This window comes from Haliotis rufescens, unplaced genomic scaffold (assembly GCF_023055435.1).
Source record: "Haliotis rufescens isolate VD_foot unplaced genomic scaffold, xgHalRufe1.0.p SCAF_14, whole genome shotgun sequence".
NCBI classification, from domain to species: domain Eukaryota; kingdom Metazoa; phylum Mollusca; class Gastropoda; order Lepetellida; family Haliotidae; genus Haliotis; species Haliotis rufescens.
Genome location: NW_025963824.1, coordinates 21,378,731 through 21,406,621, shown reverse-complemented (window position 1 = coordinate 21,406,621; position 27,891 = coordinate 21,378,731). Strand labels below are relative to the sequence as shown.

The window sequence follows — 27,891 nt, the reverse complement described above, 5'->3', positions numbered from 1 at the left end:
CTATCACCGGCCACCATAGTGTGGCGTATATGACAACACTCACACATAACGCTTCATTCATCCTATCACCGGCCACCATAGTGTGATGGTGTATATATGACAACACTCGCACATAACGCTTCATTCATCCTATCAGCGGCCACCATAGTGTGGCGATGTATATATGACAACACTCACACATAACGCTTCATTCATCCTATCAACGGCCACCATAGTGTGGCGATGTATATATGACAAAACTCACACATAACGCTTCATTCATCCTATCAGCGGCCACCATAGTGTGGCGGTGTATATATGACAACACTCACACATAACGCTTCATTCATCCTATCAACGGCCACCATAGTGTGGCGATGTATATATGACAAAACTCACACATAACGCTTCATTCATCCTATCAGCGGCCACCATAGCGTGGCGTATATGACAACACTCACACATAACGCTTCATTCATCCTATCAGCGGCAACCATAGTGTGGCGATGTATATATGACAAAACTCGCACATAACGCTTCATTCATCCTATCAGCGGCAACCATAGTGTGGCGATGTATATATGCCAACACTCACACATAACGCTTCATTCATCCTATCACCGGCCACCATAGCGTGGCGTATATGACAAAACTCACACATAACGCTTCATTCATCCTATCAACGGCCACCATAGTGTGGCGATGTATATATGACAAAACTCACACATAACGCTTCATTCATCCTATCAGCGGCCACCATAGCGTGGCGTATATGACAACACTCACACATAACGCTTCATTCATCCTATCAGCGGCCACCATAGCGTGGCGTATATGACAACACTCACACATAACGCTTCATTCATCCTATCAGCGGCCACCATAGTGTCGCGGTGTATATATGACAACACTCACACATAACGCTTCATTCATCTTATCAGCGGCCACCATAGCGTGGCGTATATGACAACACTCACACATAACGCTTCATTCATCCTATCAGCGGCCACCATAGTGTGGCGTATATGACAACACTCGCACATAACGCTTCATTCATCCTATCAGCGGCCACCATAGTGTGGCGTATATGACAACACTCACACATAACGCTTCATTCATCCTATCACCGGCCACCATAGTGTGATGGTGTATATATGACAACACTCGCACATAACGCTTCATTCATCCTATCAGCGGCCACCATAGTGTGGCGATGTATATATGCCAACACTCACACATAACGCTTCATTCATCCTATCACCGGCCACCATAGCGTGGCGTATATGACAAAACTCACACATAACGCTTCATTCATCCTATCAACGGCCACCATAGTGTGGCGATGTATATATGACAAAACTCACACATAACGCTTCATTCATCCTATCAGCGGCCACCATAGCGTGGCGTATATGACAACACTCACACATAACGCTTCATTCATCCTATCAGCGGCCACCATAGCGTGGCGTATATGACAACACTCACACATAACGCTTCATTCATCCTATCAGCGGCCACCATAGTGTCGCGGTGTATATATGACAACACTCACACATAACGCTTCATTCATCTTATCAGCGGCCACCATAGCGTGGCGTATATGACAACACTCACACATAACGCTTCATTCATCCTATCAGCGGCCACCATAGTGTGGCGTATATGACAACACTCGCACATAACGCTTCATTCATCCTATCAGCGGCCACCATAGTGTGGCGTATATGACAACACTCACACATAACGCTTCATTCATCCTATCACCGGCCACCATAGTGTGATGGTGTATATATGACAACACTCGCACATAACGCTTCATTCATCCTATCAGCGGCCACCATAGCGTGGCGTATATGACAACACTCACACATAACGCTTCATTCATCCTATCAGCGGCCACCATAGTGTCGCGGTGTATATATGACAACACTCACACATAACGCTTCATTCATCTTATCAGCGGCCACCATAGCGTGGCGTATATGACAACACTCACACATAACGCTTCATTCATCCTATCAGCGGCCACCATAGTGTGGCGTATATGACAACACTCGCACATAACGCTTCATTCATCCTATCAGCGGCCACCATAGTGTGGCGTATATGACAACACTCACACATAACGCTTCATTCATCCTATCACCGGCCACCATAGTGTGATGGTGTATATATGACAACACTCGCACATAACGCTTCATTCATCCTATCAGCGGCCACCATAGTGTGGCGATGTATATATGACAACACTCACACATAACGCTTCATTCATCCTATCAACGGCCACCATAGTGTGGCGATGTATATATGACAAAACTCACACATAACGCTTCATTCATCCTATCAGCGGCCACCATAGTGTGGCGGTGTATATATGACAACACTCGCACATAACGCTTCATTCATCCTATCAACGGCCACCATAGTGTGGCGATGTATATATGACAAAACTCACACATAACGCTTCATTCATCCTATCAGCGGCCACCATAGTGTGGCGGTGTATATATGACAACACTCACACATAACGCTTCATTCATCCTATCAACGGCCACCATAGTGTGGCGATGTATATATGACAAAACTCACACATAACGCTTCATTCATCCTATCAGCGGCCACCATAGCGTGGCGTATATGACAACACTCACACATAACGCTTCATTCATCCTATCAGCGGCAACCATAGTGTGGCGATGTATATATGACAAAACTCGCACATAACGCTTCATTCATCCTATCAGCGGCAACCATAGTGTGGCGATGTATATATGCCAACACTCACACATAACGCTTCATTCATCCTATCACCGGCCACCATAGCGTGGCGTATATGACAAAACTCACACATAACGCTTCATTCATCCTATCAACGGCCACCATAGTGTGGCGATGTATATATGACAAAACTCACACATAACGCTTCATTCATCCTATCAGCGGCCACCATAGCGTGGCGTATATGACAACACTCACACATAACGCTTCATTCATCCTATCAGCGGCCACCATAGCGTGGCGTATATGACAACACTCACACATAACGCTTCATTCATCCTATCAGCGGCCACCATAGTGTCGCGGTGTATATATGACAACACTCACACATAACGCTTCATTCATCTTATCAGCGGCCACCATAGCGTGGCGTATATGACAACACTCACACATAACGCTTCATTCATCCTATCAGCGGCCACCATAGTGTGGCGTATATGACAACACTCGCACATAACGCTTCATTCATCCTATCAGCGGCCACCATAGTGTGGCGTATATGACAACACTCACACATAACGCTTCATTCATCCTATCACCGGCCACCATAGTGTGATGGTGTATATATGACAACACTCGCACATAACGCTTCATTCATCCTATCAGCGGCCACCATAGTGTGGCGATGTATATATGACAACACTCACACATAACGCTTCATTCATCCTATCAACGGCCACCATAGTGTGGCGATGTATATATGACAAAACTCACACATAACGCTTCATTCATCCTATCAGCGGCCACCATAGTGTGGCGGTGTATATATGACAACACTCGCACATAACGCTTCATTCATCCTATCAGCGGCCACCATAGTATGGCGGTGTATATATGACATGACTCGCACATAACGCTTCATTCATCCTATCAACGGCCACCATAGTGTGGTGGTGTATATATGACAACACTCGCACATAACGCTTCATTCATCCTATCACCGGCCACCATAGTGTGGTGGTGTATATATGACAACACTCACACATAACGCTTCATTCATCCTATCAACGGCCACCATAGTGTGGCGATGTATATATGACAACACTCACACATAACGCTTCATTCATCCTATCACCGGCCACCATAGTGTGGCGATGTATATATGACAACACTCGCACATAACGCTTCATTCATCCTATCAACGGCCACCATAGTGTGTCGATGTATATATGACAACACTCACACATAACGCTTCATTCATCCTATCAACGGCCACCATAGTGTGGCGATGTATATATGACAAAACTCACACATAACGCTTCATTCATCCTATCAGCGGCCACCATAGTGTGGCGGTGTATATATGACAACACTCGCACATAACGCTTCATTCATCCTATCAGCGGCCACCATAGTATGGCGGTGTATATATGACATGACTCGCACATAACGCTTCATTCATCCTATCAACGGCCACCATAGTGTGGTGGTGTATATATGACAACACTCGCACATAACGCTTCATTCATCCTATCACCGGCCACCATAGTGTGGTGGTGTATATATGACAACACTCACACATAACGCTTCATTCATCCTATCAACGGCCACCATAGTGTGGCGATGTATATATGACAACACTCACACATAACGCTTCATTCATCCTATCACCGGCCACCATAGTGTGGCGATGTATATATGACAACACTCGCACATAACGCTTCATTCATCCTATCAACGGCCACCATAGTGTGTCGATGTATATATGACAACACTCACACATAACGCTTCATTCATCCTATCAGAGGCCACCATAGTGTGGCGGTGTATATATGACAACACTCACACATAACGCTTCATTCATCTTATCAGCGGCCACCATAGCGTGGCGTATATGACAACACTCACACATAACGCTTCATTCATCCTATCAGCGGCCACCATAGTGTGGCGTATATGACAACACTCACACATAACGCTTCATTCATCCTATCACCGGCCACCATAGTGTGATGGTGTATATATGACAACACTCGCACATAACGCTTCATTCATCCTATCAGCGGCCACCATAGTGTGGCGATGTATATATGACAAAACTCGCAAATATCGCTTCATTCATCCTATCAACGGCCACCATAGTGTGGCGGTGTATATATGACAACACTCGCAAATAACGCTTAATACAAACGTACCAATCCAAACAGAAAACCAAGAACCAAAATTCCATTACAATAAAGCTAACTGGGACCAATTCCAAGATATCTGCAACGAAGCTAACTTAAACGAAATAGAAAATAATGATCCAGAAACCTATTGTAAAAACCTAACAGACTATATAATAAACGCAGCCAAAACCTCTATCCCCTTCAAAACATCTAAGACAGGCAAACCGACGGTACCATGGTGGAATGAGGAAATAGAACAGACTAGACGAAAACGTAAATCAGCCTTCAATAAAGCAAAACGCGACTACAAATATTTAAACATAGCCCACGAACTAAACCACCAGGTTCAAAAACTAGTCCAAATAGCCAAAAGTAGAGACTGGAAAAAATTCTGCGAAGGTATAAATAACCGTACAGATGCCAGAACGGTCTGGCGCAAAATCCACGCCATCAGAGGCTTAAAACGACATAAAAAAAACCCTAACATTGACAACTCAACCAACCCCGCCCAAAAAGCAAATAATCTCGCCAACCACTTTTCGGCCGTTAGCAGTAACACCAACTTCAGTAAAAAATTCCAAGATAAACTTAAAACAGAAAACAAACCCACAAAAGAACCAAACAATAACAATCTAGAAATAAATCAACCCTACACAATGGAGGAGCTCCTCTACGTAATCCAAAACAGGAAAAAGGGGACAGCCCCAGGATTAGACCTAACTTCTTACCAAATAATTAAAATACTCCCCCTAAAACTACTCCAGGCACTACTCAAACTATACAATCTCATCTACCTAAACGGACAGGTTCCTACTCCCTGGAAACAGGCCCTAGTCATACCAATCCCTAAACCTAATAAACCAGCTAATCAAGCTAACTCATATAGACCAATATCCCTAACTTCAAACTTATGTAAAGTAATGGAATCAATGGCTAAAAATAGATTACAACATTACTTAACCCAAAATAACATCATAAACCCAGATCAAAGCGGTTTCACTCCTGGCCGCTCAACCCTAGATAACCTCGCCCGACTAGAACAAGATATTAAGACAGGACAGCTAAATAAACAATATACCACAGGCATCTTCTTAGACTTCTCTAAAGCTTTCGACATGGTATGGCACGATGGGCTAATACAAAAACTTAAAAAAATAGGACTCAAAGGTCAGATAATAAACTACATCCAGGACTTCCTAAACAATCGTAAAATAACCGTGGGTATAGACCAAACTCTATCGGACCAATGTCCCCTAGAAAATGGTACTCCACAGGGCAGTATCCTCAGCCCCACCCTCTTCAATATAATGATAAACGATCTATTCGAGGGCCTATCCCCTAAAGTAAACACATCAAAATTCGCGGATGATGGAGCCATCTGGATCCGCACTAAAAGCATGAACATGGTCCAAAATTTACTCCAAAAATCTCTTAATAAAATACAACAATGGGCTGACAAATGGGGCTTCTCCCTTAACTCAGAAAAAACAACAGGAATAGTATTCAAACATAAAAACATGAAACCCGCCTCCCCAATCCTCCAGCTAAACAATCAAACAATCAAATTTCAAAAACAAACCAAATTCTTAGGACTTATTTTCGATGAACATCTCACCTGGGATGCTCACATCCAAAACCTAACAACTAAATGCAGTAAAGACCTAAACACCCTAAGATGCCTAACTGGCTCTAACTGGGGAGCATCCAAAGATACCCTCCTCTCTCTCTACATATCACTAATTAGATCAAAACTAGACTACGGCTGCGCCATATACAACACCCTAAACAACTCTCTATCTAAAAAACTTGACTCAATACAATATCAGGCTCTCAAACTAATTACACGCACCCAACATGGCACCTCCTACACCTCACTTCAGGCCTTAACAGGAGAAATGCCACTAAGTCTACGCAGGGAACAGCTAAGCTTAAATTTCTGGGCCGCGTCCCAATCAAACCCTCTCATCCAAAACTTAATAAACCAAAACATCAGCCCCAAAAACCAAGCTCTAGCTCGTAAACACCCCTTACTTACCCCAATATCCCAAAGAATAACAAACTACCTAAATGAACACCAAATTAAAAATCTTAAACAAAACTGCAAACAATCAAATATCTTTACCCCTAAACTTAAAATACCCAAAATAGACACAACACTAGCTAGCCAAATAAATAAACAAACCGACCCAAACATAGCTAAAACTACCACACTAGCATACATACACGAAAATTGGCCAAATTGGTGTCACATTTACACGGACGGATCCTCAGATCCGACCTCCAAACACACAGGTTTCGGAGTCCATACCACACAACCAACTAAAACCACACAATCCTTCCGACTCCCAAACAACCAATCAATATTCACGGCAGAACTAATGGGCATGGCCTCAGCCCTCCATAATCAAGAATCCAAAAACCACAAAAAAATCCTAATACTTACCGACTCCCTAAGTGGACTGCAAGCCCTCCAAAACAAAAATACCAAAAACCGACCTAAATTAATAAATCAAATACTTAAAAGCTCCAACGACCTAACTAAGGCAGGCAAACAAATAACCTTCTTGTGGATACCCGCCCACGTAGGAATATACGGTAATGAAAACGCGGATAAAGCAGCTAAACTATCCCTCAAAATCCCAGAAATAAGCTTAAACTTACCCATCTCAAAATCAGAAATTAAAAGTGTAAACAAGCAAAAAATCACAAAAAAATGGCATAACCTATATCAAAACTCAAATAGCCAAATCAAAAAAGTGCTCAGCAAACCACTAACCAAACCAAAAATTCTCCATCCATCCAAAAAAATCGACAGAGTAATCACTAAACTCCAAACAGGACACACCAACCTAAATAACCACCTAATTTTTTTTTAAAAACACACTACAGGTAACTGCCCACACTGCAAACAACCAGAAACCCCAGAACACGCACTCATCCACTGCACACACTACCTAACACATCGAACCGCATTACAAACCACCCTCAATCTAAACAAGGCTCTAACTCTAGAAGCAATACTAAACCCACAAAATAAACTAGAAAACTTCAAGGCCTTAGGCGTATTCTTAATAAAAACGGAACTAATAAAACGCATCTAAAAACACAATAACCTACCAAATCAAAATCACATAAACAAACAAACATCCACCATACCCAGCTCCCTTAGTTCTCCTCCCCAATCCCATCGGCATCTATTCCAAATCTCAAAATTCCCAAATTCTATATAAGCAACCCCTAAAACCCCCCTCTTGGGTTGCACAGACCACCTTCGCCCCTTTCGGAAACACATTAAATGGCCTGGCCGGGCCCGTGTGCGAAATACGCATCAGTCGGAAAGCGCACGTTAAATCTCCAAAGTAAGTAAGTAAGTAAGTAAGTAATAACGCTTCATTCATCCTATATCAACGGCCACCATAGTGTAGCGATGTATATATGACAAAACTCACACATAACGCTTTATTCATCCTATCAGCGGCCACCATAGTATGGCGGTGTATATATGACAACACTCACAAATAACGCTTCATTCATCCTATCAGCGGCTACCATAGTTTGGCGTATATGACAACCATCCACGTTTCAGATACAGTTTTTCAGAAGAGGACCGGAGAGTTTCGTGACCTCGCAATTTTAGTTTAGTAATCATGCAATCTTATTGGAAATATTTCACTTAATGAGTTAGGTATAGTGTTGTTATTCGTTTAGTATTTAGAATACCTTATCACCTGCTTCCGATGTATGAATGGTCAATATGGCTCTGAAAGGGGGAACTCACTTCTGAACACGATTACTGCCGTGTGATAAGACTGATTAGAAATCAGGTTGTTCACACCGTTGTTATACTGCTATAGCTGAGCACTGATTACACCTTTGTGTCCAGGGCCTCGAGCCCTCGGCTCATTAACACTTCCGCTCTGACTTTGATAATACGTGCATTCAGATAGTTAGACAACAGGGCAGAGCAGGATGAATGCCCAACTCTCCGCCATTGTGAAGACAGAAGTGGTGCTACATAATTACTGCGGTTTACTACAACACAACAAGGAGTGACTCTCGTGCAGTTGCAAGAACTCCCCCATAGGATTCCACGGCGCGCGTTGACAGCCATTGACTGCCTGCTGCTATGTAAGTATACCTCAGTACACACCTATGTAGTTGTAGCATGTCAGGCATTAACACTGTATTACACTGATTCGATAAATATGGATGGTCGATGATTTAACTGTAATCTGAAGTGCAGCTTCTATGCATGGAAAGGGTGCACAGTGAACTTAGCGTGTGGTTAGTTGTCACCCCTAAGTGCAATGTTGCATGGGGAAGAACATAAGGTAAAGCACAAGTTGTGTGTTTGGAGCCATTATTGCTTATATGTTATACCCGACTGGTAGGCTGTCGACTCAAAGTGCCGACACCACTTACAAGATAAGTCGGTGTATGTACACACGAACCTCTATCTTTCAACTTTGAGTGAGTGAGTTAATGCTTTACGTCACAGCGGCAATATTTCAGTCATATCGTGACGAGTTTCAACTTTGAACTGTACACGTGGTCCGTGTGGAAGGAGAGACAGATTAGGATGTGTATGTACCTATCGGCAACTCGCGTCAGCGGCCAAGTATATCCCTGATGGCCAGGTGTTAGGTACGAACATATTTTAATATAAAAGTTAACCTTTTGCTAAACATCATTGGCCTCTGTTTAAATTGACAGCTTTATTCCTTTCCTGAATCGAAATGTCCAATAAGTGACCACACAGCCAAGCCGGTCGGGCTGACATCTTGGGGGACAGACACGGCCACTAGACCTTCAGTATCGTTGTTTTCTTCCATAAAGCACCAGTCAGAAATGAGCTGCGGACTAGCTAGCTGTTACCCACGGCGTCTTCCCCTGACATTAGACCAAGCTGCTTCTTTATACTGCGGGTGCGTTATGCGTCTCCTGTACGTCGTCACTCTGTCCTCCCTGAGAAGATTGTCATACATCTTCATTACCGCTAAGTGCTTTGAAGCATCACATGAATGTGGAGACAAAATGGATGCTGATTTTGATTTTGGAATTTACATACACAAGGTTAGGAAGTGTGAGACAGGTACTTGTTCCACAATAAACAGCACTGTCAAATGCAAGAGGTGTAAAATGCCAGTAAGCAAGGTATGCGTATTAAAAAAGTAATTACTTTATAGTAAAAGTGAATCAGTCATCTGAATTAAGAATCAACGTTTGCACTACCCCCATGTGTAGTAACCAAAATATAGTATTCTCATGAACTACATTAGTTATAACACGAGGACGCTATCTCCAGGTGTAACTCCTAAATTCCTAGACCAACTTCATATTCTTCAAAGACGCATTGTCATTAGAGTGCCGGTAGGGATTATAGGTGATACACTAATATGCCCTCTCTCACATAAACACAATCTGTATCATATCATGGGTGTGCATTCCGTGTGTAGACATTATTCTTTCGTTTAATAGATTCCCCGGCCCTGCATATTGAGTCTATAATCAGATCTGACTCTTATTCAGATATGGTTGGTATCTGTGTCCCAGCATGACCATTACATACCTGAAATAAGCCCTGATAACACATAGTGTCGGGATTCGGACCTGCAGACATAGCTCACATGTATTTTTGTGTAATAACACTACCTGTGTTCGATAGTTAAAAGTTGTCAACTGAGATTAGCGTATTTCTGGCAACCAAGGTTAATTCGATTTAACCTGAGATCGCCAGTGTTAACAAAGCACAACTTAAGACAGTATGCTAAAAAATGCATAAAATACAACCTTAGATATAGGCCTAATACAAAAAGGCTTCCCTGAGGAGGAACACAACAGTGTGTCATGCAGCATGTATATTGCTACAACACACAACTGTGAGATGTTTACAGCTGTTTCACATAGCTGCCGTTGTACCTGTTCTGTATAATGCATTTAACACGACAAGGAAGTTCACAATAACGCGTGGACCATCAAACAGAGATGCGGAACCAACATCACATGTTCATTATTGAAACAGTCTTAAACCAACAATCGTAAGTTTCCTTGCCCTGATACATATCAGAATGTATATATGTTATTACCTAGACACATAGTTAATGATATTCATTAAAATCTGTTCATTAAACTCATCAGTCAGTTAATGTGAAAACCGGGCTTTTCACATCGATCGCGAGCACTGTCAATGGCACGTGCGTCGTGTCCATATATAAAAACGTAACTGTCACGTGACAGTGATTGGCTGTTGTCTTGAATCCACCCGAGGAGCTAACATGTTTCCACGCTGGTTACAATACTACCACTAGTGACACGTGTTTCCATAAGCCAATATTGGTACATTCACGTAGCCTGTAGTCATCCAAGATATTCCATCCAGGATATTTTAATTCATGCCTATATATTAATGGAAACGTTTTCTTCCATTCTTATCAATCATAATAATTACGACAAGATTCGGATGTCTGCTAAGAAATGGTATGTGAGTGTCGTATATATGTGTGCTCGCCCGGGCGTAAAAGTCCCCCACAAGAACGACACCTCCAGGATCCAACTAGTGGATGGTGTGTACTGGTGTGTCTTGTATTTTATAGGGTGCCTTACCATGCAGGAGGCCCTCCCGACTGAATAACAACTTAAACTAGGAATATATTTTTTCTTAAACAGCGTTAAAAGTAATAGCATTCACACCACATTGAAATACTATATAAAGTCTGAAAAAATATTTTATCAGAACAGTATTTCATGGAGCTGATGGATCTTATTTGAAAGTCCTAGAAGCGCTATTGTTACGTGTGGTATGAACGGCAGGGGTTCCCGCTAATACCACAAATAACAATTACAAGAATCACACAACAATCTCTGAAGTTTAAAGCTGGATTTAATAATTAAAACAAAGATAAGTATATAACAATTCTCAATTACTGGGCAAGGCACTCATACACATCTATTTAGGCAAAGCAATATGGCAAATGTGCAATATAGATAATAGTCACCTCAGATTTCTTGACATCACATTCCCAATGAATTCCATTTCACATTGTTCCAAACTTATATATCACAGTTCACAGGATAACTGGGTAACAACAGTTTCCTCCTTTGAAGCGTCCACATGACCTTCTAACTTTGTCTCCGGACATAACGCTGGGCTGAACTGCCCTCGTTCAGTTAAACCATATTTCTCCCTCTCCAATTCTGTTTCCTTCCCCCTTTCTGTTCGATAACTTGCCCTCATATAGTAAACAAATTTCCAAGTAAGCTATCTACTTCAGCACACAACAAAAGGTTGATCGGCCCACACCAATCAGTTACCAAGCCAACTCAAACTCCAATCACCCCACAAGCACGTTTCCCCCGTCAGGCAGCTTGCTTCACTCAATCAAGCATGACGCCGTCCACCCAAACTGGACCCCTTGTGAACCACACAAATATACAACGTCACTCATAACACTATTCGTATATTCTGGGAATGTGCTCCCAAAGACAACACCCTTGATCTGGAGTCCTCTGTAGGATTGCCCTGTATAAAGTTCCGAACTCATCAAAGAAACACATGTCTAAAATCGTTGTGCAAACTTTCATCACTCTTTTTCAGACAGACAGAAGAATCAATTCATTTTTATTTTATCTGTGATGTAATTGGAATAAATTTCAATAGTGAAAGTTAATGATGTTTTACAAACAAGGGCGATGCTATCTTGATAATGGTTTTGTAAGTTCTGTGGTTGGACAAGACACACAAAGAAGGCTGTAGAACATGGCGACATGTTGAGCTCGTCATCATACAAGTTGGAAGACTTACAACCAGAGTGATTTCAAGCTTGCGAGGTTTCAATTTTATCCAAATCATATCGAATTTAATGTTGAATTATTGACTTCGCTTGTTGTTTGTATTCAGCATGAATGTAACCATGTCAAATATCCTTTGGTTATCGGGGGACAAAAGCAGTACTTGGTATGGTTCCTGGTGCGGGCATCCGTTCTACTGCATACCTTCTACTCCCGTCAATCATGTGTGGGGCAGTAATGGTCACATGGATTGACTACTTGCTGTCGCTGTAACATTGGTCTCACTGCTCGGAAAATATATTAAAGGAGGGGATAAAAAAGTGACAACGCATACATGAATAGAACATTGATTTTTTCAAGTTGGTTGTAGATTACATGTCCAAGGATACTATACTTGGTACTTTCCTCACTCCAGAAGAGTCGGTGCCAGAGTACGATGCTCGTGTGTTCGAATCCCCAGTTTTTATTCTTGGTGCAGAGCTCCAGATTATATATCAAGCCATTTAGTATTTACTCATAATCAGGTTATCATTCACATTGAGTATTTGATATCTTTCTTTCGAAATTCAATACATGTTTACTCCCTTTGGTCAGTCGATTGGGTATTTTTAAAACAACGAGGAAACATTTTTTTAAATAATTCTGCTTAAAATACTGTTTCAGGTGACTTCTAATTTTCTTCTGTTCACGTGCAGCCCCAAGTGTGTCGCCCGTCGCCAACTCACAACAACGTGCCTCTGTTACACTTAGTGAGTCTTATCACGTATGTTCATTATCATCTTCCTGAGGCAAGGGCGTTAACTGATTATACAAGTCCAGTTTCCACCCTTGCCGAACTCGGTTGGAATTTCCAGGCTCGATCGTAGCGCCACCAGTGGCTATTACGAGTTATGTCCCTTCTATTGAAGAATCCCGCCTATTGACCAATCAGATTTCATCTCTCGTATCACTGGCATTTGATTCAAACAAAATGGAGGCGCCCAATCAAGACGATCTGCTCGATAGTCAAGATCTGTGTTGTAATTGAACGGGTCTTACCTCGCAAAGTGCATCGAATCACGTGAGCACCTTGATTAAAAACATGAAAGAATTTGCAAAATATGTCCACGCCCAGTTTTACACATGTTTTGCAAATCCTGCAGTCGACCGAAATCTGTACGTTGAAATCCACGTTACTTCTTTAAGTGGCATTTAGAAGTTGGTGTGATGAAGTAAGACATGTTCTATGGATGAACAACTTCTTTATTACAATTAGTGCGACGTTTTAGTGTAGATCCTAACACCTTTATCAAGCAAACCGAAACGTCGCACTAATTGTAATAAAGAGGTTGTTCATCCATAGAACGTGTCTTACGAAATCAATGTTGTTTACGAACCGGATGTCTAGTTTGTTACGCGATTTTGACTGAACTATGCATGGACTCGTTAGTCCAGCCAAAATGTAACTCCATAATACAGCCTGGTTCGGCAAGGATGGAAACTGGACTTTTACAGTCAGTTAACTCCCTTGCCTGGGGAACCTGGTGCATCATTCACTCCAGCACAGTTTGTGTATTGGCGATGCCTGCATTCGACCAGGAAATAATAATGTGTAACGATGTTCAGGTTGGCAAGCTGAAAAGTCTACGCTGGTTAATTACTCAGTTTGGTTTTTGGAATGTTTCGTGCGTATTAACTCCATGCAAATTAGTCGGGTTATGGTTCTCACATAGACACATTTTATCTGGAACTCCGTTTGTGTTGTCCGCCCCATGCCCATGCTCGTGCTCGTGCGTTTAGCAGAGATTTCTTATGTTTATAGAAAGAAATCATTTTTATAAAAGTGTTAAACATCTAGGACATGTCACACTATGGTCTTTCTTCTAACATTAAGGTGGGATATGACGCAGATACTGTTCAATGCGGCTTTCAACCCAACTCACTCACTCATCCGAGGATCTACCTGGTAGAATCACCTATGTTATTTAGAGAAAAAACATTACAGGTATATTTCGTATATGTTTAGTAGTATCCTGTACTGTTTTAGCTTGTTTCTCCAGTTTCACACAACAGCGGAGATGACATCGACAGCCCTGGTGTACATGTTGGTGGCGAGAGATGTCGCCCTGATGTCACTGCCCGGACCCTTCCGGGCCAGCAGCAAGCTCCACTGTGGCCAGCTCTGCTCCTCCTTGTCCCCCACCTGCTTCTCCTTCTACTACCGCGACAGTGACGGACTCTGCAGCCTCGTGGACGGCCTCGTCAGACCCGACATCTCCCAGACAGTCCACAGCACTGGCTATAAGTACTACAGTCGAGCAGGTGGGCTGTAGGCGTGTGTGGTGGACCGATGTCACTCACATCCAGCAGTACCTCCAATCTATTGTCATAGATACCCTGGACAAGTCTCTGCATAGCTTTGTTTAAGAAGTGACGTCACCTTATCAGCAACTATCCAAAGAAAATTCTGTCACACAATAATTTGAAACGATATGTAACGCGGGCGCGTGGCGATGGCCACATCACACACTTGAAACGGTTTGATTACTTCATGTGTCAGTAACATGTTATTGCCTCGTCAAATTGGTCAATGTTAACACTATAGATGGAATTCAACCCATATGACTAGCAGTCCCTCGTCCTACGCAGGTCAAGTGTCCTGGGTCCACTTGCACAAAGCGATCTTAGCGCTAAGACTATCGGAAGCCTATGTTAAAGTATGGGAGTTACGATCATCTTAGCGCTAAGATCCCTTTGTGCAAGTGTCCTGGTCAAGAGTGCTGAGAGACTGGTGACTAGAATTACTTATCGGTCTTGAGACTGATTTCCGGTGATACCCTGAACAAATATTTATGAATTAAACTTCGGAATTCCTTCATTAGACATGTAGACACAGATGGGTATCCAGGCCTATCGATTAAACCTGGCAGCAGACTGTTTCTTCTCGTGGTAACTTGGACATCCAATGTGATATAAAGGAATCCCAGCATCTCCCAAGGCTTGCCTCCTAAACGTAGGCTAACACGTAGTGACATGACCGAAATACTGTTAAACATCACACACTCACTCAAGTGACTGTTGTGTACTTGTTTTCATTATTATTAAAATTAATGACATGTATTTATTACAGATCCGTGCATATCGTCTTTTACCTTCGTCGACGTCTACAACATCTGCATCAAGGTGATTGTCCAGAAAATGACCTTCGAGGCGTCCCGCAGCATCTGCCAGCAGTATGGGGCCGACCTAGCTATGCCCAAGGATGAATATGCGCTGTCATTCCTCACCACAGTAGTGCAAGGATGTACGTATACACTCCCTACTTCACAGTGATCTCCCCCCCATGGTGGAATGAAGTACGTATACAGTCCGTCCTCCACAGTGACCCCCCACCCACCCCACCCCCACCCCCCATGGTGGAATGATGTACATATACACTTATACACTATGGGGGTGTGTGTGGGGGGGATGTGTGGGGGATGTTCTGATATAATAATTGTGTCTACGTATACACGTCTCGTTAGTGTATTTAGATTGCTATGTAGAGTACTTACAATGTGTTATTGTTTCTTCATAGACCTTTCATGTGTGCACGTTGTGGCCTTTCAGTGGGCTCCAACATTTACCTCGGGGGCGAAGAGGTGGCAGGCGTGTGGCGCTGGCTGGACGGGGCGATTATCCCCGACATAGCCAAACATTTGGTTGATCAAACATGCCTAGAGATCACCAAGGGTGGGGCCATGGATCCGTCTCCCTGCTCCAAAACGAAGTCCTTCATCTGCGAGATCGCCATGCCAAAAATAGCTGGCGACTTCCAACTGTAGCTGGCCGCTCTTGCCAGGAGCTGAAGATTCTTTTTGTAGAGCTTGTTGTTGTGTAATGCAGGCCAACGACCATGACGATACTCATTCAAAAAAGGAAACTTTCAAAACTGTCTCAGAATATAACTTCTAATATAACATTATAAATTACGTCCCGACATTTTCGCAGCTCACAGACCGCTTCGGTACTCCCCCGGGAGATGACAGTGAAAATTGAGTGCACACTGGTCCATTGACCGGATAATAATGGTGCGGCTTGAGCATGGTATTAGTATCGAGCATGAAACATGTATTTTATTACTCAAATGAGTTAAGGATCTTTACTTATTTTTAGTAGGATAACTTTAAATAGGAAAGCATTTGTAAACTCAAATGTTAATGCATGCATTGTAAATTGATGAAGCTGCCGCAAGCTGTGTGATTGCAGACATTGTTGTGGACCACAGTGTGCGTTGGTACAAGGACATGGTACATGGGTGTTTGTTAAGTTCTGAGAAGGAATTGCGTAATTGTGCAATATGATGTCTTTGAGGTATATCCGCAAAACCAAGTGTCAGCTGAGCAAATAGTTTCGCTGTGACAAATCAGTAAAATAAGCTGTGGTCCGTGACCTTTGGGAAGTGGACAAAGTAACTGCAGAAAAAAGGGTTTAACACCAAAAGCCATCCATGACGATATAAGTACACCACTACGGGAGGATGCCCCTTGCCGGGAGAGCCTTGAAGACGACCCCCGTCCTGGAAGGCCTGTCACTTCAGCAACACCAGAAGTGATCCAGAGAATCCACGATATGGTGATGACTAACAGGCCAATGACTGAGCGTCATATTGCTAGCTCAGTAGGCATTTCCCAGGAGAGAGTACATTCATTCATCAAAGAAACTTGTTTATTAGAACTTGTCAACCACCCCTTGTGGATAATTTCTTCTCAACATAGTACCTGCTGTATTCTCCTTCCGCGAGCCCTGATTACACATATTTACTGTGCACCCTAGAGTGCGAGTAATTTCGGCTTAAGTCGACATATTTACAAAACTGTGATGATCCTGTAGTAGTGTTCTGAATTGAGTAATAAACAACATAATATGGCTGACGTTTCATAACTCGTCATTTTTCTATTCCAGTCTCGTTCCAGGAGGTTTCAGAGAGAACAGACACCATACTTGGAATACACTGGGTAAATGTGCTACAGCACTGGTTCAAGGAAGCCCACCGCATCCTCTCAAAACGCATATGCCAGCACGCACGCACGCACGCACACACGATGAATCCAGTGTAGTCATATATAATACCAGGCACTGAAACAGCCCATTCAAGTAACAATTAGTTAGTGAGGCAAGTGTTAATGTCGTCAGGCCTCATAATGAATATAAAATGTCAGCCCAAGAGAATAATCAATCTCGAATATCTGCCGAAACATCTTTCATTATGGGTAAAAGGCAAAAGGCAAGAGGCAAAATAGTGATAGCATGCTCTTGGCTCCTTTGTATCATGTATTGACAAATATATTATCTTTAAATGTTTTCATTTCAGAGACTAAATGTGAGCTTAATCTAGCGTAAAGTAGTCATTAACATCCGTAGGGCTGAAACTTTTTGTGCATAAAATGTTGCACTGGCAAAACTCATGTGTTCCGTATGACGGTATGTCTCAATAGGGAGACCCTCTGTACATGTACTGTCAGTCATCAAGTTGTTGACAGTAGAAATCATATCTTGGCCTTGCCATATCACAACCACAGAGGCAGAGTTCGATTCACAATTCCAATCAAGGAGTGGGCCATGGCTCCCATCACACATTGCATGAGTCTGTAGACCCCGATCTCAGGGCAGGCACACAAGATAGGGTACCCGACACGCCAAGTAATGCTACACTTCCCTACTGCGGGGAGATCCATCCTGTAAGTGGACAATATCATTGTCGCATTTCAAAACATCATAGTTTCTTATACATCGTTTCAAATTGTTGTTGCTGAGCACAACAAACTGGGTATACTGACTTGGTGCATGGCATTCATTACCATTCTGCAATAATACAGCAGTCGTTTCGTTTCTTTGTTGGGTTCGTTTATAGGCGTCATGAGTACCCGAACGGAGTGAACAACGAGCAGGCCACGCTTGACTTTTTCAATAATGAGCATCTTCTGCAAATCTGAAGACAATGTTACAATGCATGTCCTCGACACTGTTGTTACAATGCATGTTCCCGACACTGTTGTTACAACGCATGTTCCTGACACTGTTTTTTAACAATGCATGTCCCCGACACTGTTGTTACAATGCATGTCCCCGATACTGTTTTTTAACAATGCATGTTTCCGTCACTGTTGTTACAATGCATGTCCCCGATACTGTCTTTTAACAATGCATGTCCCCGACACTGTTGTTACAATGCATGTTCCCGTCACTGTTGTTACAATGCATGTCCCCGACACTGTTGTTACAATGCATGTTCCCGTCACTGTTTTTTAACAATGCATGTTCCCATCACCGTTGTTTCAATGCATGTTTCTGGCACTGTAAATCTGGCATGTTCCTACACGTTTCTGACACTTGTAGTATACACGATCGGTATATATCAACAAATCAACTAAACAAATACAACATTTTACTGTTTTATTTCAAAATTGCTGGCATGAATTAAAATACATTCAGTCTACTACCTACTACACATTACACTGTTAGGTGTGCATGATACCACCATGGATTGTGTTGCTCTAATAAGCCTCCACTACAGTCCTCTAGCAATGCTACAGCCACCACCACGTAGGTGCATCTCCCTGTCCCCACACGGACCACAGCCCACTACACTACAGTAGAAGCTATACATAATATTGCAAGTTAGTACTGGGATATGATGTCCCCGCCCAGCACATGCGGGCTGGGGCTGCTGTATGTGGGCCCCAGTCACGGGCCCTTCTGTGTGCTCAGGGGACTCACGATACAAGCTCACACACATTTGTAAGTTACTACACATAGAAAAAAAATTAGAAAAGTTAACAGGAAAGTTGAAAGACAAGGTATTATTCAGAAGTCCCTTTAGGCGATATGAATAAACATGCATACTGAATTAGAACTATTAAGGTTAGAAGGCAGGTTGCAGGCCGCCGACACTGATGGGGGTAAATACCGGGATTGGACTAAAGCTGGCTGTACTCCCAGGGAATTCCCTGTTACAGGGAGGGACATGAACAAGAAGTTGAAGGGAGCTCAGGGGGCAGGAGTAGGGTCATTATTTGTGACAGCTAGAAATGAGATCAACTGACACATATTAAGTTTTTTCATCACTCCTCACACATCATTTAAGACTTGAAACCTTTAAATCCCATAAAATACAACACTACAGAAAAGGGAGAAAAAAATTGAAAATGCAGAAAGCATAGCCTTTCGGGATTTCATCAAGTATTTTATCGAAGCACAACTACCCCGGTATACCTAGGCCTGCAAGTTGCAAACATATTGACACATTATGCTGTTCAACCTTGCCCATAAATAAATCCTTCATAACCAAAAGGTAATACTTGTATGGAGTATGTGACAGGCTGGATGAGGCCTGAAGCTGGACCTGTCTCATTGGGGCGACATACTGGAGCACTACCATGCCTCACATAGGGAAATATGCTGCCTTCAAAAGCATTAAACTATAAAATCACAACAAAGGAAAATAAAACTCAAGAAATCAGTTCCACTAAAATATACAGAATCTTACAACAAAGTGTCATAAAACTTGAATTATATCAAAAGAAATAAAATAACATCACACTGTATAGATAATCATGTTTGCATGATGTTCAGCTAATACCCTGTCACAACTCTAGAGAGTAGCAGACGACACACACACAACAGACAGGGGCACTGCTTGGTCTGCATAGCTACACTTGGTGCAAGCTCTCCCAGAACCTAGCTGTGATTTACCCACAACGCTGGTGAATGAGGCTTGTGGCTGTGTCTCTGTGTAGAGCCAGCCAAGCCAAGCAACCAGGGGGAATACTGCTGGAACAGTCGGTTGAACCATGTGACCTCGCCCTGGCTCCCTCACCAATACTGGTGTAAGGCCAGGCAGAGTTCAGCAGCTTGCATATTGACGAATGTCAGCAAAATCATTCAATTCAACACTATATTCATATAATGTTTTCATACATTTTATAAAGATGTACATGATCGCTTCATGTACAAATATTTACTAAATTATTAACACCCCAAATAGCATAATATATATTTCATACATGCCTGAAACTGCTTGTCACACAAAAAACTGTGGAATAAATGACAGCAGAGTAGACATAGATACATGACAGTGTGTGATCCGGGCAGACTAGAAGGAAACAAGCAAATGAATAGCACCATAGGTGAAGCAGAACACAAGCATATGTAGCACAACAAACAATATTGCTGGGGTGGTTATATAAGGCCATAACACAAGAACACCACTTGTTCTAACAACTGCTTTGAATCCTGTCCATTACATTCATTTAATCACTGTGACATACATTTCATTATCTACCAGATTCAAGAATGCAAGGTTTCTCCCCAACACTTGGCAAGACAGGAAATGTGACATGATGTGCATGTTGTTCACACAGGACTGAGCATTGTCAGGGCTACCACAGGAATACTCCACAACACACTCTTGTGTGGGTCGGGATAACAAATCAAGCAACTAAACAATGACTAGTCTTCAAAACAAAAGAAACATGGACCTGTCGCTGACAGACAGCCGAACACAACCATCAGCTACAACATTCTTGGCTTTCATTACTTTTACAGCTATTCCATGGCAACATAGGGGTTAATGGGACCGTTTAGAACAAATAGACTGGCTCAAAACAAGGGGACATTAGCACTACTCAGTTGAAGTAGATAGCACTACAGCATTTACCAGACAAGCTTTACCCTGATGTGTCGATAAATATCATTTATTGACATATATATTCTCTATCCCATGTGGGGCCAAATCATGAAAATATCATATCTGCCATTGTTTCATCAAACGGATTTCAGGTAATCATGTCTTTCACGGTAGTCATGAATACAAGACACAACCTTTCAGACATAGAGAGTACAGGTCGGCACTTCATGCAAACACAGAGGAGTGTACGGGCTCCCCAGCCTCCCCAGCCTCTCAAGCCTGGCCGCACTGGACTCCAGCCAAGGAAGAAGGACTTGGTTCCGACAGCTCCTACACACATTACTTCATTCTGGCCATAGCCTCTTCAATCTTTGTGACGATTCGCTGGAAGAAAACCCACAATAATTCCATGAAATAAGTACCATGTAGACACAGCAACACATGCATTGTATTACATAACACATACCAGGCACACCTTGTATAGTTTGAAAGTTGTAGCTGACATGATGATTGTTTGTTACTTTTTATTCTGTTGCACTTTCCTTGTATAAGTGTCTGTATTACACATATAGTTGTGGTGCATTACGAGAAGAGTAAAGGACAGCTTGACCAGTACTTGTTGAAATATCCCGTGTCATAATTACATTTGTAATGTACTTTGTTCGTAAATGATATTGAGTAAGCTCCTGTTGGATTTACAGGAATATCGGAATCTGTGTTTGATTCTTTTGTTAAAAATAACTTTTGTCAGCACCAATATTATGGATTATTGTTTTGTAAACAATATTCAAGCAAAATGGTTTCTTTTCAGATACGAATGGTCATTTGCCCTTTATTAAGAAGCCATTTTTTTCCTATTGGACCAGAAGGGGCATACTTTTTTACATTTCTAAGACAGGTGAGCAATACCTACACAAGTCACTGTCCACGTCTCCCGTCTTGTACACAAGCCAATTTGTAGGTGGAATAAGATGTACTATTTGGTATTGAAACCACTGAAATGTACATGACTATGTACACACGGTGTAGGATTGTAATGTTCATGATTTGCTTCGCAGATTTCACATCTAAGCAGGAATTCCTGTTTTTGAAAGTGATGGTTCTTGGTAATCGTGTCCATAATTACTTTTCAGAAATAATGGGAACATTTCATGGTTTGTAACAGATGAAATAATTAATGGTAAAATTGGGTTACTAAGTTTCTTCAGCTTCTGGATGTTCTGTTGTCGACAGTATTCCTATAGACTGGATCAGGCTTATTAGTTAACATAATTAATTTTAAAGTTATATTTCTCCATGATTGTACAAATGATGGAGAGTGTCCCTTTTCATCAACAACATCATAAATATATCTGATGCCTTGTGTGGACCATGATTGGTAGACAACCATTTCCTTCACCACATGTATGTATGTTATCATTGAACCTGACAGTTTGTGACAGAATGCCAACATCACGATTACTGTTGTTTTGAAGACTGTCCACGATAGTCCACCGAGACATCAGTAAATCTTCACAGATTTGACTTTTTACTCTAGTTATGTTTGTTCCCGTCCCATGCTAGGGCCTGGCCCCACATGGCTACTGTTGTATAGTAAGTGCAGTCATCATTCTTATACTGGCACTCTTAACTTCCAGGACTCATTGCCTGAAATGGGGTTAACGTCGCAGTCAAGCTGATTGCACTTATATAGTGACCTTGCATGCCTGTACTTGTCCAGGTGAGGTGAGGTGAGGTGAGGTGAGGTGAAATGGGGTTTAACATTGCGTCCAAGATTATTGCACTTATATAAGCGACATGCATGCATGTGATGCTGATTAATAGTGCTAGCCGACTGAGATACCATGCAGTTTAACATGAATACCCCACGCAGACACAGTATACTGACTCCAAGTCGACCAGTCCTTGTTTTAGCATCTGCCGAGTGCTAGATCGGGTTTACAACAAGTACCATCTTTTAACGTCTTTTAGTATGATGCAGCCGGTGACCGAACCCTGGACCATCCGCTTTTCGGACGGACGTTCTACCACTAGACCACTGAGGCAGTCTATTTCTCCAGACTTCTGTCGCATTTATAGTGCTAGACCCCTGAAATACTATGCCACAGTTTAACATGGACACCCCACTTATAGATACAGAACACTGTCTCCGAGCAGACCCATCCTTGTTTTATCCCCTTAATACCAAGCACCATCTTTTAATGTATTTTTGTATGAAGCGGCCGAGGATCGAACCCCCGACCTTCTGATGGTCGTGTTAAGTTCTTTGTCGAGTTACACAAATCGGATATGCCTGTCTGAATACTTTGCTAACTCGTGCCCAGAATTTAGAAGCCACAACACTGATTGGCTTATAAGGAAGTAAACTTGGCGCGACCTATGGCGGTGTCATCAGATCTACATGAGATTGATGTACATGGTGTCCAATTTGATAAACATTTGGTACCCATGTGAGGTTTGTAATCTGTACCCACCAACAGAAGTAATGTATAATGTATGTTTCCTGCAGTGTTTGATAAAAGCCTCATCAACATTCCCAAGACGAACATTTACATATTTTGCAGCTTTACTGTGTTCGCTGATAACAACTTTCAAACTTACCTCAGCAGTGGCTGGATCAGAGATAGGCACTTCCTTCTTAGAGGAACTACTGCCAAAAAACTTCTTCTTCTCCTTCTCCTACAACAAGAAAATACATAACTTATAAAATACTGATAGAAATCAGTCTCCCATCTACATCATAGATCTGTCTCCCACAAATAACACAGATCTCAATCTCCCATCTATAAAACAGATCTCAGTCTCCCATCTATAAAACAGATCTCAGTCTCCCATCTATAAAACAGATCTCAGTCTCCCATCCATAACACAGATCTCAGTCTCCCATCCATAAAACAGATCTCAGTCTCCCATCCATAAAACAGATCTCAGTCTCCCATCTATAAAACAGATCTGTATCCCACCTAGAACACAGAAATCAGTCTCCCATCTATAAAACAGATCTCAGTCTCCAATCCATAACATATTTGAGTCTCCCATCAATAGCACAGATATCAGTCTCAAATCTACAACACAGACTTCAGTCTGACATCTACAACACAGATATCAGTCTCACATCTATAACACAGACTTCAGTCTCAAATCTACAACACAGACTTCAGTATCACATCTACAACACAGACTTCAGTCTCACATCTATAACACAGTCTTCAGTCTCACATCTACAACACAGACTTCAGTCTCACATCTACAACACAGACTTCAGTCTCCCATCTATAACACAGACTTCAGTTTCACATCTACAACACAGACTTCAGTCTCACATCTACAACACAGACTTCAGTCTCACATCTATAACACAGACTTCAGTCTCCCATCTATAACACAGACTTCAGTCTCCCATCTACAACACAGATTTCAGTCTCCCATCTATAACACAGACTTCAGTCTCCCATCTATAACACAGATTTCAGTCTCACATCTATAACACAGATTTCATGTCTCACATCTACAACACAGATTTCAGTCTGACATCCACAACACAGACTTCAGTCTCACATCTACAACACAGACTTCAGTCTCCCATCTATAACACAGACCTCAGTCTCACATCTATAACACAGACTTCAGTCTCCCATCTATAACACAGACTTCAGTTTCACATCTACAACACAGACTTCAGTCTCCCATCTATAACACAGACTTCAGTTTCACATCTACAACACAGATTTCAGTCTCCCATCTATAACACAGACTTCAGTTTCACATCTACAACACAGATCTCAGTCTCCCATCCATAAAACAGATCTCAGTCTCCCATCCATAAAACAGATCTCAGTCTCCCATCTATAAAACAGATCTGTATCCCACCTAGAACACAGAAATCAGTCTCCCATCTATAAAACAGATCTCAGTCTCCAATCCATAACATATTTGAGTCTCCCATCAATAGCACAGATATCAGTCTCAAATCTACAACACAGACTTCAGTCTGACATCTACAACACAGATATCAGTCTCACATCTATAACACAGACTTCAGTCTCAAATCTACAACACAGACTTCAGTATCACATCTACAACACAGACTTCAGTCTCACATCTATAACACAGTCTTCAGTCTCACATCTACAACACAGACTTCAGTCTCACATCTACAACACAGACTTCAGTCTCCCATCTATAACACAGACTTCAGTTTCACATCTACAACACAGACTTCAGTCTCCCATCTACAACACAGACTTCAGTCTCCCATCTATAACACAGACTTCAGTCTCCCATCTATAACACAGACTTCAGTCTCCCATCTACAACACAGATTTCAGTCTCCCATCTATAACACAGACTTCAGTCTCCCATCTATAACACAGATTTCAGTCTCACATCTATAACACAGATTTCATGTCTCACATCTACAACACAGATTTCAGTCTGACATCCACAACACAGACTTCAGTCTCACATCTACAACACAGACTTCAGTCTCCCATCTATAACACAGACCTCAGTCTCACATCTATAACACAGACTTCAGTCTCCCATCTATAACACAGACTTCAGTTTCACATCTACAACACAGACTTCAGTCTCCCATCTATAACACAGACTTCAGTTTCACATCTACAACACAGATTTCAGTCTCCCATCTACAACACAGATTTCAGTCTCACATCTATAACACAGACTTCAGTCTCCAGTCTCCCATCTACAACACGGATTTCAGTCTCACATCTATAACACAGACTTCAGTCTCACATCTACAACACAGACTTCAGTCTCACATCTATAACACAGACTTCAGTCTCACATCTACAACACAGACTTCAGTCTCACATCAATATCACAGACTTCAGTCTCACATCCATAACACAGACTTCAGTCTCACATCTACAACACAGACTTCAGTCTCACATCTATAACACAGACTTCAGTCTCACATCTACAACACAGACTTCAGTCTCACATCTACAACACAGACTTTAGTCTCCCATCTATAACACAGACTTCAGTCTCCCATCTATAACACAGACTTCAGTCTCACATCTACAACACAGACTTTAATCTAACATCTACAACACAGATTTCAGTCTCCCCTCTACAACACAGACTTCAGTCTCAAATCTACAACACAGATTTCAGTCTCCCACCAAATAAAATTGATCTTAGTCTCCAATCTAAAACAAATATCTGTCACTCATCTATAACATAAATCTCAGTCAACCATCTATATCATAGATCACAGTCACATCTACAACACAGATTTCAGTCTGACATCCACAACACAGACTTCAGTCTCACATCTACAACACAGACTTCAGTCTCCCATCTATAACACAGACCTCAGTCTCACATCTATAACACAGACTTCAGTCTCCCATCTATAACACAGACTTCAGTTTCACATCTACAACACAGACTTCAGTCTCCCATCTATAACACAGACTTCAGTTTCACATCTACAACACAGATTTCAGTCTCCCATCTACAACACAGATTTCAGTCTCACATCTATAACACAGACTTCAGTCTCCAGTCTCCCATCTACAACACGGATTTCAGTCTCACATCTATAACACAGACTTCAGTCTCACATCTACAACACAGACTTCAGTCTCACATCTATAACACAGACTTCAGTCTCACATCTACAACACAGACTTCAGTCTCACATCAATATCACAGACTTCAGTCTCACATCCATAACACAGACTTCAGTCTCACATCTACAACACAGACTTCAGTCTCACATCTATAACACAGACTTCAGTCTCACATCTACAACACAGACTTCAGTCTCACATCTACAACACAGACTTTAGTCTCCCATCTATAACACAGACTTCAGTCTCCCATCTATAACACAGACTTCAGTCTCACATCTACAACACAGACTTTAGTCTAACATCTACAACACAGATTTCAGTCTCCCCTCTACAACACAGACTTCAGTCTCAAATCTACAACACAGATTTCAGTCTCCCACCAAATAAAATTGATCTTAGTCTCCAATCTAAAACAAATATCTGTCACTCATCTATAACATAAATCTCAGTCAACCATCTATATCATAGATCACAGTCTCCCATCTATAACACAGATCTCAGTCTACCACCTATAACACAGATCTCAGTCTACAACCTATAACACAGATCTCAGTCAACCATCTATAACACAGAATCTCAGTCTACCACCTATAACACAGATCTCAGTCTGCCATCATTTTACACAGACATGTCACTGAAGAATGACAAAAAATACTTGTCTTCTTCATGATAGACCACTGTGTACACCTCCCAAAGACAAATGTTATACATTGAAACACCAAAAAGAAAAAGAAAAGACTGACTTTAGACAGAAATATGTCATGTCTGGTTACAAGAAGTTGAGATCCACAGAAGCCAGCCACTGATGTGAACGCACCTTGAGGATAATCTCAATGCCCCGTGCAGTCTTCTTGGGACCCTCTTTCAGATCTGGCCATGTGTACGTCCAGTCACAGTCCCATGATCCGAAGATCTCTCCTCTCTTAGCAAGTAAAATTCGCCTAGAAACACAGAGACAAGGATCTGTAACATGCTAAAATCA

At 42.0% G+C, this 27,891-nt stretch overlaps 2 protein-coding genes across 9 annotated transcripts in view; one reads left to right on the top strand and one right to left on the bottom strand.

Annotated features, from left to right (window-relative positions):
- Positions 1-8,783: 8,783 nt before the first annotated feature.
- On the top strand, positions 8,784-17,535 carry LOC124116692. 2 transcript variants are annotated; one of them, XM_046478132.2, is made up of 5 exons: positions 8,784-8,996; positions 13,352-13,405; positions 14,696-14,957; positions 15,766-15,939; positions 16,245-17,535. In XM_046478132.2, exons 3-5 carry the CDS (start codon positions 14,714-14,716, stop codon positions 16,457-16,459), a joined length of 633 nt encoding a protein of 210 aa, XP_046334088.1. In that variant the 5' UTR covers positions 8,784-8,996; positions 13,352-13,405; positions 14,696-14,713; the 3' UTR covers positions 16,460-17,535. The 2 variants fall into 2 exon arrangements, with proteins under 2 accessions (XP_046334088.1, XP_046334087.1); XM_046478131.2 differs by having other exon boundaries at positions 13,320-13,405.
- A 1,521-nt stretch (positions 17,536-19,056) lies between these two features.
- Positions 19,057-27,891, bottom strand: part of LOC124116680 (vacuolar protein sorting-associated protein 13A-like) — a 150,126-nt gene continuing 141,291 nt past the window's right edge. For all 7 annotated transcript variants that reach the window (XM_048395128.1, XM_048395131.1, XM_048395132.1 and 4 more), the window contains 3 exons: positions 27,727-27,850; positions 23,905-23,982; positions 19,057-21,687 (listed from right to left, as the gene is read on the bottom strand). In XM_048395128.1, coding sequence (XP_048251085.1) covers positions 21,643-21,687; positions 23,905-23,982; positions 27,727-27,850 — 247 coding nt within the window. In that variant the 3' untranslated portion in view covers positions 19,057-21,642. The remainder of the gene's footprint in view (positions 21,688-23,904; positions 23,983-27,726; positions 27,851-27,891) is intronic.

Bases quoted from the DNA above. Each gene is read 5' to 3' on its own strand.
- LOC124116692 (XM_046478132.2), top strand. From the start codon at position 14,714: ATGACATCGACAGCCCTGGTGTACATGTTGGTGGCGAGAGATGTCGCC. The intron at 14,958-15,765 runs GTGGGCTGTAGG...TATTTATTACAG, and splicing joins TAAGTACTACAGTCGAGCAG to ATCCGTGCATATCGTCTTTT. The intron at 15,940-16,244 runs GTACGTATACAC...GTGGCCTTTCAG, and splicing joins CACCACAGTAGTGCAAGGAT to TGGGCTCCAACATTTACCTC.